This window comes from Camellia sinensis, chromosome 2, assembly GCF_055761805.1.
Source record: "Camellia sinensis isolate YWXY chromosome 2, ASM5576180v1, whole genome shotgun sequence".
In the NCBI taxonomy this organism is placed as follows: domain Eukaryota; kingdom Viridiplantae; phylum Streptophyta; class Magnoliopsida; order Ericales; family Theaceae; genus Camellia; species Camellia sinensis.
In genome coordinates this window covers 72,196,413-72,208,946 of record NC_138962.1, presented here as the reverse complement: position 1 = coordinate 72,208,946, position 12,534 = coordinate 72,196,413, and the positions used below count along the sequence as shown (strand labels likewise).

The following is a 12,534-nucleotide window of genomic DNA, read 5'->3' as shown; positions in this document are numbered from 1 at the left end:
TGGTTTTAGAAAGATTTTTTGACTTTTTGACTTTTTTAACTTTTTTTAACTTTTTTTTGTGAGAGAAGAGTATAATAATTATGAGTTGGATGTGATGTTTTGTCTGTTGTGGCTCAAATAACCTATTCTGTCTTTTGTGACTCAACGAGCCAAAAGAGCCCAAATGAGCTCTTCCCAAACGACACCTTAGTTCTCTCTTCTTTTTCTTTTTCGATCATTCATTATTTTTGTTCTTTGATAAATAAATCTATTTCAAGACAGGTTAAATTTATTATCATGCTATGTACTTTTAGTTACGTTATTTGGTTGACATTTTGCATTTTAAATTAATATTAAATAGTTTTTATGATTTTTTTTTCCCATAACATTTGAGAAGTAATCCATAAGTAAAATTAATAAAATAAAGAAATTAAATACAGCAAAATTTATATATCCATACTGATTAAGGACTAGTGTAAAAACCACATGTATTGGGTCATGTGTAAAATATAAACAAAATCCATCAAAAACTATTTTGAACCTTTGAAATAAAAACATGTGTATTAATAAGTTTTTTAAAATTTTCACCAAGAAATAAAATATTAACAACTCAACGACTCTAGTTGCTCCAATTGTTATGTTATACAACTGCGTTCGCGTCATCGTTATTAATACTTAAAACCTCATATTTTATACAAAAGGAGGAGGCCATTAAACAAAAGCATTAATAAAACAACAAATAATATTTTGATACTCAAATTCGATCACGGGATTATTATTGTTTTGAATAGATAAATAGGGATAAATATCCTAGCATGACTCACACACAAAAACAACAAACAGCATCATCATATGACGAAAGTACAACTGCCCTGATGGTCACATATTTTCATACAAATACATGGATATGTGCTAAAATCCAATTCAAGTGGAGGCCCTCTATCATGTGCTTTTAACAACTTTTCTTCTTATCAACTGTCCAATCCAGATACATGATTACCAAAGTGGATTGCATTGTTCAAAAAGTAACATTAGATAATTAAGCCTTTATGTAAATGTAATATGAATTACTCACAAGCAATGTCTCCTGCATAATATGAATTCCAAACATTCATGATATGGATGTGAATGAGTCGAATTATTTATCCCTCATAAGTTTTGAACTTGAATTTAGATTAATAATTGGTATGACCTCAAAATAACAAGGATCAAGGTCGGCTAGTGAGACAATGAGGGATAAGCTTCATCGTTGAAAGGGAAACAACCCGGATCACCAACTAAGGCCCCTAAATGACTGCTCAGTGAAAAATGATGTAAGGGTGCAGGTCTGTGTGTCGATCCTAGTGTGACTGATCATCTAATCACTAACGTACATAGACAATGTGTGGAACCAACCCAGCCCATCCCTAATTCTTGAAATAAGTAATGTTAGAGATCAAAAATTCAGACCCAAAAAAGTACTAGAAAATAATAAAAATAATAATATGGGATCTAAATTCAATTATTACACAATTTTGCTTGATACTTTTTTATGTCTAAATTTCTCTAGCATTATTGGCTAGAAACAAAGGCATGAGATAGCACAAACTTATGTGTTTTTTTTTTTGCTTAAAAACGGGCCACACTAACTACAGGAGGGTGAAAGGAGAGTCATCCAGGTGAAAAAGTTGGCATCACACCAACTACAGGAGGGTGAAAGGAGAGTTGTACAGGTGAAAAAGTTGGCATCACACCGTACTCATTTGATCGACCTGTCTATTGAAAGCGAGAGGAATGGGAGCAGCTCAACCAATGGGAAATGAGGAGCAGCTATAAAGTAAAAAACGCTATGAAGGGTGGCTAATATTTGTGGATAGAGGTACTCTTATCATGATTTTTCTGTTTTTGTCACAACAAAATTTGTCTGTAAAAATACACAATTCAACGATTCAAGTATAAAATTACAGTAAAATGAATCAAAATACATTTTGTTTTCAAAAAACACAGGACATCATTTCCCTTTAACTTTAAACCTAGACCATTGAATTACAACAAGAAGATCAATGCAGAGAGGTTAACTCTTAATTTTAGTTATTTATATCTCTTGAATTTCCTCTAAATTACACACACTCCACAACACAGAGCATGCAATCTTATGTCACTTTGAAACCTTATCAGGTAAAATTCAAATTTTGGTACAAAAGAACATAAGAAAATTGCAAAATGCCAGGTAGAAATGTTTGATTGTGATTTTGTTTTTCTTATTTTACTTCCTAGAAAACACAAACTTGTTTGCAAACTGTTTCCAAAAACTTTTTTTGATTTTTTTTAAATAACTCACTTTTTAAGAGACACCAAAAGGTTGTTTCTAAATTTTCTAAAACTACTTTTGCAAAAACTGAAAACAATACGGAAAGGATGAATGATTTTTAACTTCTCATTGTTTTTTATTCCGAAAACAAAAACACAACCAAACAGGTTTTAGTCTTCAAATGAAGGAAAGGCACATGGTCACAACTCATTATCACAAGACAGTAAATTTTATTATTGTTTCATGCAAGAACCATTGGAACTCTAATCATTAATTGTGCATTCAAATCATTCTCAAGAAACAAAACAAAGATGGGGTAGAGAGCCTTACTAGTCATCAACCCACTGAACCCCATGTTTTGCCCAGAGATAGAAGGCTCCAACAGGACCCCTACCTCCCAACTCATACAGCTCTGGTACCATATTTTTCTTGTCTATCTCTTGCAGAACTGGAGATAAAATCTTCCATGCAGCTTCAAGCTCATCACTTCTCATGAATAGATGGTTGTCTCCGTCAATCACATCAAGAAGAAGATGCTCGTACGAATCAGGTACCTCCGCGTTATACCTAAAGAATGAACACAATTACAGACATGTAATGGACATCAATGATAAGGTCTTAGCATTGGTAGAATTATGAATTTGAAGTGAAAGATCTTAAATATAGGAGTGAAATGTTATACTTATCCTTGTAGAGCAAATTCAGTTCGGAAGCGTCCAAATGCAAACTTAGTCCTGGAACCTTGTTGTTAACTCTGACTAGGATGGCTTCGTCAGGCACATCTCGTAAAATCAGTTCATTAGTGGTGAGGTTAATGTTATGGCCCATGCGGTCACGGTAAAGGTTTCCGGGAACATGACAGAACTGTATGCGTATCTCCACCCTGTGTAATAAAGCTAATATGGGTGAAGAGATTCTATTTGTTAGGAAAATAGATGTTTAAACAAATTAATTAAAATATGGGAATAAAGCAATTGCAAATGCTAGAAAAATAATCAGCTTGCATGTTGCTCATTGATTTATCTTAGAAGTTATAAGTAGGAACTACTACCATCAGTCACTTGAGCTTTACCAAAGCATTAAAGAAAATATCATGCACAATTGTAACTTCTATATACACGAACTATTCCATTCCTAAAGAATTCAAATTTCAAATCATCATGCAGTGTTTGGTTCATTAAAATGAATCTATAGTATATCCATTCTTATGTTTGGTTCTGTAGAAAGAAAGGAATCTACATTAGAAATCGATCACCATCACCAATTTAGGAGAATAGTCATCTCACTAGGAGACCAAGGAATAGTGATGCCATTTTTGTCTAAAATCATTCCAGCAAACCAAACAATACCTATAGGCCATGTTTGTTTGGGTGGACATGAGTTTGGGATTGGACTAATAGTCCAATAAAATTATTAATCCGATGTTTGGTTAAACAATTGAAATATGGACTAATTATTTTAAACTTGACTATTAGTTAAGATAGGATACATAATCCAACGGATTCGTAATCCTAGGACTATTAGTTATGGGAATGCTAATCCAGTCCGCCCAAACAAACATGGCCATAAAGTTGCCAAATGTGTCATAGCATGGTGTGATAAGAAGTTGAATATTAAGTACGGAAAAAAGTAAAAATAAAAGTCAAATGCAAAGTCAAGATATTTATTACATTATCAAATAAGTATGAACCATTATTGAAGTCAAGAAGATATCACATTTACCAAAAATTCTAAATCACTGCCAGAGTCAACAGGCAACATTGTTTCTAGGTGAATTCCAGATTTTTAGAATAAATTACCAACCGATATCATAAAAAGGAGTTACAAACTAGTAACAAATTTTAGTCATGCATTGAAATCTTATAATTGAGCAGTCATGTAGTGGAATCTCACTATAGTTTATGACAAACTCATAATAACAAAACTGCGACTGATCCTAGATACCTGTGTTTGATGAGTCCCTTGCCAGCTTTGATCAAAAAAGGCACGCCATCCCACCGTGCATTGTCAATGAACAAAGCCGCAGCAAAGAATGTGGGGATCAAACTGTCCAAGTAAGCATCAACCTTATCTCCTGAACTAGCTTTATATTGACCAAGAATGACATCACTAAGTTCCAATTTACGGATTGATCTCAAAACCTTGACCTGAAGAGAAGCTTCTTGTAAAGATCAAAAGATACATCAATGTGGTGAATTTGTGATATTTGACTTTGCAATATGTGTGTTGCGAAGAAGGGGCTGTGTACCTTTTCATTTCGTATATCTTCGCCATCAAGACTTATTGGTGGCTCCATAGCAAGTAATGCAATTGTCTGGAGTATATGACTGTGTACAATATCACGGATGATTCCATATTCATCAAAATACCTGTGCAAAACAACAAATCAAAATTACAAGTATATTATGTTTTACATGTAAATGACAGATTGCTATACTGAAGTCCAAACAAATATTATGATTACCTTCCTTGCATCGGCACACCCAAGTCTTCTGATAAAATGACCTGAAAATAAGCCAACGGGACAGTAAAGATGCGGATATAAACCTAAGCCACATGTGAGGGTCATTTTTCAAAAAGATCTACCTGTATATTGCGCACATATGTTCGGTTCCATAGTGGCTGAAAAACAAGATTAGAGAATCTCATAACAGTAAGGTTTTCAATGATGTTCCTTCCCAGAAGATGATCTATCCTGAAACAAAAATAATTTCAATAAACAGAAAAATTCTTGTGTGGGTGCGAGTATAACATACAAATAATGTGCATCCCACCTATATAATTGCCCCTCTTGGAATTTGGAAATAAGAGATTGGGTCAACTGATGAGAAGACAGCGGATCAAAACCAAACGGTTTCTCAATTATTATACGATTCCAACCCTTCTTGGTTTGGGCATTATCAGCAAGAGAGGTCGCAACATCTAGAAGTGCTTCTTGTGGCACAGAAAGGTAAAATATTCTGTTTGCTTCAGACTCACCCTGAGGCAGGTAAGCTGTTAAAGAACCAACTACCAAAAGCATCAAACTAGTGCATTTAACAGAATAATGATAGAATGAGTAAGCAGCAAATAGTTCCCGACTATCAAACTAATCTCTTTGAGAATCAACTTACCTCAATCTGTTCCATTCGGGCATGGAGCTTTGACATCCCTTCTTTGTTGTCATATCCTCCATTAAGGTGGTACGTTTTACTAAGAAAAGTATCCATTTTATCCCCACAATTTTCCCTGCACAGTTCCATTCATGGGAACTATTCAGAGTTTAAGAAGTCTCTAAGGGCATGTTTGATTGGGTGGATTAGAGCATGGGATTAGGATTATTAATCCGTGGGCCCAATTATCTCATGTTTGTTTTAACATTTTGGTTTAGGATTATTAATCCAATGGATAATTAATCCAACAAATTTATAGGATTATTAGTAATGGGGTAGGGGTGGGATTATTAATCCAATGGATATTAATCCAATTGGATAGTGAATCCTACACTAATTTAATAGGATTATTAATACTTCACTATTAGTCTTTTGAATCAAACATGACCTAATAGTATAAACTACCAATGCACAAAATATGCTATTCTATAAGCTTTTTGAATACAATGACAATTTGGCTAACTAGGGCTGAATAGCCAATCATGACAACCGACAGAAATTTGATAGGAGGACCATACTGATGATCAATGCGGCAAGTAAGAGTTGATGCTATCATGGATCTGAGATCTTCATCCGTCAAAGTCTTCCTTGAATATCCAAAAATATAGACATTCTGCAGCCATGGAAAAACAAGCTAAGACTTGGAAAGCTTGCAATGGAAATGTCAAATACTGATACTTGAAAAAACAGAATGTTGATTCAATTCATTGATGTTCAATGTCACAAGGGCTAACCAACTGCCTAAAAAAGACAATAAAATCTATTCATTCTTAGTGCCATTTTACACCTAACATCCGACAGTCAACTTATTTCACTGTTATTGCAAGTCCGGAAATTATTTTCCAGTGAATCATGCTGATCATCTAGTTGCTTGAGAGATTTGTTTAAGATTTAGAATAAGCTAAATGTTGCACGTAGAACAGAGTAATTAACTGAAATGGAAGCATGCTCGTCATAACTTTATTCAATAAGATAATATGTTAACAACAAAAACCTCAAAGTCCCCCTTGCACTGAACCAGCATAAAATATTGAAGGATTCTTCTATTTTATTTTTATTTTCCCCCCATTTTTGCCACAATATCACCTAACACTATACACTACCTTAAAATTATCAGATCTTCTCCACATAAATAATTAATAGTACTGTTCCGTTGCAGCCAATCTAACCCCTCCCAAACACCCATTAATGGGTACTAATTGGGTGTTGTTTTTTTCACTATTCCGTCACGGCTAATTCATTTTTAGGGTAAAACAAGGTCTTCCCCCAGCCCCCCAAAAAATCAATAATTAAATAAAGAGAAAAAAAGGAAACAATATGAAAAGAAGAGGAAGGAAGCATAGTAACATAAAAGATCCAGCACAAAAATCTAAGATGAACCAATTTCTTTTTAGTGGTGGTAAACACAAATAAATTTACTGTTCCACACAATGAGCTTAAAACAAATAAAAAAAATATAAAAAAAAAAAAGTAAATAAAACATACATAACAAAAGTACAACAGGGGTCTGATAGTGAAATACTCGTCCAAAAGCGTTTAAAATGTCAAAATATATTCACAGATAATCACCATCCTTCATGCAAGTTAAAAATGTAACTGAAGTTTAATGCATAGAAATCCCTATGAGAAAACATTTCGAACATCTACCTCAGGAAGAAAGCCACTGTAGTACAGTGCAAACAGTGCAGGAAAAATCTTTCCCCTTGCCAGTTCACCGGTAGCGCCAATGACAGCAATACCAAGAGAGGGTGAAGAAGATTCCATGGAAGCAGCCGTTCTTGTGGAAACATCAAGTTGAAAATTAGGGTCAGAACGTTTTCCATGAAGGGAAGCTGATTTTGTTGTGCCTGCTATGGGAAAAGATAAAGGAGATTCCATGGAAGAGGCTACTTTAGTAGAAACAGCAGGTTCAACATTTGGAATAGAAATTTCTCCATGCCGTGAAGTTGTGTCTGTCAGTTCCTCTATGGAGGCTTCTGTTTAACCATTTAAAGATTGTAAAGTTCTATATCATAATAAATGGAGAAAGAATGAACTTAATCTACGTTACATGGAGGGTGCGGGTGCGGGTGCGGGTGCGGGTGCGGGTGCGGGTATCAGGTGTGGGTGCATATCTGGGAGTCAGACACTTCAAAACTAAAAATTGAGGATACGTGGATATGGATCCAAATGTGGATATGGGTATGGGAATACGTTAAATAGCTATTTTTAAAACATATTTTTTTATTTTTAATCTTATGTATTATTTTTATTGATAATATTTTTAATGATTAATCTATATAATTTATTTTTTTATTTTTAATTGACATATATATTATGAATAAAAAATTATAATAACTAAGGAATAATAAATTATGTAAAAAAAAATTAAAAAAAATAGAAATTAGATATTTTATTTTATAATTTTTTTTAGATTTTTTTTTTATTATATACGATTTAAATTTCTTTTAAACAATTAGATGATTTATTTTATTTATTATATGTTAAAAAGTTAAGAAATAATAAATTCTATTAAAAAATTAAAAAAAAAAAAGAAATAACAAATAAAAATTATAAAAATTATATTAGCCATAAAATAAATTATATTATATATGATAAAATATATAATTTTTTATTTTAGGTATAAAAATTATATTATTTACGATAAATTGTATTATGTATATATATTATATAAATTATATCATATAAAACAAATTATATAAATAGAGAGAGAGAGAGAGAGAGAGAGAGCAGAACAGAGAACAAAGATAGATGAAGAGAGAGAGAGAGAGAGATGACGATGATCGAGATCGACAATGAGAGAAGAGAGTGATGAAGACGATCAAAGCCCTGAGAGACGAAGAAGATGGAGATCAACAGTGAAAGAAGAGACTGACGAAGACAATCTCAGCCTTAATCGCCGCCTCGCAGGTATGCCACCGTATTCACTTTCTTCATGCCGTATCCCAGCCGAATTCCACACCCGTACCTGTGTCGTGTCATGTCGACATGGGTATTTCGCCAAATTTGGCGAGTCCATGTAACATAGAACTTAATTTTGAAAGTAAAGTGAATAAATGTGTATATACAATACTTGTATACAGATAAAGAAATTACTCAAAAAATATGATTGCTAAGGAAACCAAAAATTTTAAAAATATATAGGGGAAATTACAAAAAAAAAAAAAAAAAAAAACTAGAGTTTTGAGACTTGTAACAAAATAAACCCTAAGTTTTAATTTTGTCAATTTAAATCCTAAATTTTTGATTTGTTTTCAATCTAAACCATTTGCCTATTTTTATTTTATTAAGTAAAATCAATGAAAAATCAGTATTTTAATCATTAAACTTAATAAAAAGTATATTTTTAGATATTTTATGAATATCTACGTCGAGTTTAATGATTAAAATACTCTTTTTCCGTCAATTTTACTTAACAAAAATAAACAAAGGGTTTAACTTGAAAAGAAATCAAAAGATTATGGTTTAATTGACAAAATTAAAAACTCAAGGTTTATTTTGTTACAAGGTTCAAACTTTGGGATTTTTTATGTAATTGTCCCAAATATATATAAGAACAACTAAAATAATAATAATTTGAGCTTTACGGTTTGCTTTTAAGTTGGGGCAAATTACGAAGAAAACAAAAACTATGCCGTTTGACCTCAGTAACAAATCAAACCCTAACTTTTTTTTCTTTTTTTTGGATAAATAAATTTATTGAAAAAGAGCATCAAGAAGATGCTAATGAATACAAAAAATGACCCCCAAACAAAGAACACTAACCAATTACATCGTCAACGAAATTTAAAAAGGTAAACAAATCAGGATCCACACGACCCGACACCCAACCACACAAGACTCAACAAATCAAACCTTAACTTTTTAATTGTTTAAATTCAAACCCTCAACTTTTAAAATGCTATCAATTATAACCATTCGTTTGAATTAACCAATGAAGAAGGGGAAATTTATATAGTTTAACCAATTTTCGTTGATGGTGTTGGACGGTGAAGGAAATGGGACATGGAGGTGGCTATGGACTAGGAAATGGGAGGGTGGTAGTGAGTTGGGAAGGGGAGGAGTAGCGATGGACGGGGGAAATTGATGGAGGTGTTGCAGTGGGTTGGGAAAAATTAGGGCTGATAGCGGACAAAGGTAAGGGTAGGAGGTGGTGATCAACAATGATGAAGGGGAAAAAAGTGATTAAATTGTCCAAATTGACCCTTTTCCATTATTTATATTAATGGATACAAACTGATGATTAGAATTGATACCATTTTAAAAGTTCATGGTTTAACTTGAAACTATTAAAAAGTTAAGGTTTTTTTTAGGTGAATAAAAAGTTAAGGTTTAATTGGCCAAATCTCTCTTCTTTTTTTCTTTATTTTTTATTTTTTTTTATTTTTTTTGGTAATTTCCTCTTTAAGTTATAGTTTCCCAAAGTTGTTTCATTTTCCAAATAAAATGTAAAGAAAAAAATCAACAAAGCTTTGTGGTTAACTTCTAAAGAGATTTCTTGCGCACCAAAATAGTAAATGAGAAAAATAAATAAATAAATAATCTAAAATTGAGTTCTACTTTCTAGTCCTCTCCCACATCTACTTGACTAACAAAGCATATTGTTTTTTTAAAAATTTATTTATTTATTTTTATTTTGGGGTCTAAAACAGAGCATTATGTTCAATACAATGAAAATACGAGGCCAATACTAACCATTTGGAAAACTAATTGCTGATGCTCCTTCAGAAACATGTCCTCCATGTGATAAAGTTGTCTCCATATGCTCCGTAAATTGATCTTTATCTTGAATTTGTAAACTCTTAAACTCAATTCCCCGCTCATGTTTTCTTTTGGCCCACTGAGGGTTTAGGTTTTGAAGTATCCATAATTTTAGGCCACAAAACATACGACAGACCTTGGAGGCATCCCCATAGAACACATGACAGCCATCTATTGCCAAAGGCAAATGGTTTGCTGCTGCTACCTATGCAGATCAAACATCAAATGCATGAATTGTTTGGAAATTTGCAGATCATCCCCATAAAATTTTAAATTGTATTCAGTAAGATTTTTATCACTATATTTTCCACAAATATCAAATTAAAACCATTACCAAGTGTTAATTGAAGTCCAAACGAGTACAGAACATGTAAGAAGTAGAACAACAGTTCCAAAGTGAAAGAAACTCAAGTGCAGCTGCTAATGTTAAAGAATTTATATACAATTTTTTTTTTTTTAATCACATTTAAATTCATGATCCATATTATATTTTGCAAACTGCAAGGTAGGGATTCAATAGTCATCACAAGAAAACCTTACCTACCAAGGTCAAAACAAAACCAAGTCAGCTCTGTTGAGCACCAGTTTAATGGGACGAAAAATCCACCAAAAATTGGGTATACACAAACTTTCAATAGCCAACTTAACATTCCCTCATTAAGCAAGCATTTTTCGAATCTATACAGTGGACAGAAATACCCACAATGCAAATTAGAAAAGCAAATGACTGTTCCACTGTGATGGTATCTCAATAAGGTTGTGTTTGGATCTTGGATTTTAGGAGAAATTTGTGGAGGGAAAAGAAATGGAGAGGGATTTGTGAATGAATATAAGCTACTTTATTTTCTTCAAATTTCGCTTCACATTTCCTTTCCCTCCACAAATCGATGATCCAAAAAACAACATAATTTTTGAAAAAGCAAATAGCAATAGAAGGATTAAAGTTGAATTATTAAGCAAATTAAAAGTATCAAGTTAAGTCAATTACATGCTTATGATCAAAACAATGAAACAAAAGAAGTTGCCAATTCTTAACAAAACCTGCAAGTGAAAAGCCGAGCTCTTAAAATTCCAGTTCAATACACTGAAAATTGAGCTATAAATAACATAAAATAAACAAATCAACCTAAAATGGGCATAATTAAATGCAATTCTAACCATTTACAGTGATTTCGATCAAATAGAACAATAACCATATAACTCCAATTTGAAGTTTATTTTCTTTTCCTAATAGTTTTCTGGGGAACCAAACAGTAAGGTTTGGAAAAGCAAACACTTTAAACTACTTACTGGGTTAGCCGAAAGGGAGATTCTCGAACCATTCAGACGACAAGCATTACTAACCCAGATGGGTCGTCCTCCGACTGAGATTCCCGAAAGGGGTATCGACAAAGACGAGGTTTTCGTGTAAGGATCAAAACCCTTTAGAACACGGTTGTTTAGGGGTTTTGAAGTCCTGATTGAGGATGTTAATAATGTGATTTCCATGACTATGAGTGTGAGAAAATATTGATGCAAGAGCAACCCATTAAAGCAGTGATCAAATCAACCAGCTAATGCCCATTGGTAGGTAGGAGTGAGAAACACAGATAAAAAATATTTGGGTTATTTACACCAAGATCCTCATAGTTATCACTAAATATCATTTTATCCCTTTTTTTAATGAGTTCTTACATTTTGACCTCTTCAACACCGACCGAGTGACTGAGCGAGTTTGGATTTGCTAAAATTGAAAACCTCAACTTCACGGTGAAGTTGACCTATTGGCAGATTAATCCGTGCTCATACCAATTATTTAAACTGTTCATCTTATATGACAATATAAGAAGAATATGTCTGTAAAAAATTGGGTTGATCAGACATAAATAATCATATGATATAATTAAATCACATATATATTATAACATATGGATGGTCTATTCTTGAAAACATGTAACTCGTGTATGGATAAAAAAAATAATCTAGTAATATGACATTCAATATTGGATCAATTTGATTTTTTGTATAGATAATTTTCTTAGTTAGGTGTATAAAATGAATGGTTTAGATCATCAAAGTGAGTCCAAATTAGTCCAATAATGGGTCAATTTCATCGTGAAGTTGAGATCTTTAACTTTAACAAATTCAGACTCCTCCATGTCACCTATAAAATGACTGTATTTATATGATTTTTATAATTGATGGGGTTAATATGTACATGTTAAAAAATGAAGAATTCAAGTAATAGTTACTAATAGTTAAGGGGGTTTTAGTATAATTAATTCAAAATATTGTTCAAATATAAAATTGATAATTACTAAATCAAAAACTAAGTGGGTATTTTTATCAATTTTCCTTTCACAAGTTTGTTAA

The 12,534-nt window shown here is 32.6% G+C and overlaps 1 protein-coding gene across 4 annotated transcripts in view; it reads right to left on the bottom strand.

Moving 5' to 3' along the window:
- Positions 1–11,793, bottom strand: part of LOC114267233 (inactive glucose-6-phosphate 1-dehydrogenase 4, chloroplastic) — a 219,347-nt gene extending 207,554 nt beyond the window's left edge. Inside the window, exons 1-13 of one of the 4 annotated variants that reach the window (XM_028208249.2) lie at positions 11,473–11,793; positions 10,117–10,387; positions 7,069–7,397; positions 5,940–6,034; positions 5,383–5,497; positions 5,044–5,249; positions 4,856–4,964; positions 4,734–4,774; positions 4,518–4,638; positions 4,214–4,416; positions 2,952–3,152; positions 2,600–2,836; positions 704–954 (exon numbers count right to left, since the gene is read on the bottom strand). In XM_028208249.2, the coding sequence (XP_028064050.2) occupies positions 951–954; positions 2,600–2,836; positions 2,952–3,152; positions 4,214–4,416; positions 4,518–4,638; positions 4,734–4,774; positions 4,856–4,964; positions 5,044–5,249; positions 5,383–5,497; positions 5,940–6,034; positions 7,069–7,397; positions 10,117–10,387; positions 11,473–11,670 (2,130 nt within the window). In that variant the 5' untranslated portion in view covers positions 11,671–11,793 and the 3' untranslated portion in view covers positions 704–950. Of the gene's footprint in view, positions 1–703; positions 955–2,599; positions 2,837–2,951; positions 3,153–4,213; positions 4,417–4,517; positions 4,639–4,733; positions 4,775–4,855; positions 4,965–5,043; positions 5,250–5,382; positions 5,498–5,939; positions 6,035–7,068; positions 7,398–10,116; positions 10,388–11,472 lie in introns of those variants that run through there. The other 3 variants (XM_028208252.2, XM_028208253.2, XM_082914813.1) reach the window with 3 other exon arrangements.
- Positions 11,794–12,534: the final 741 nt, after the last annotated feature.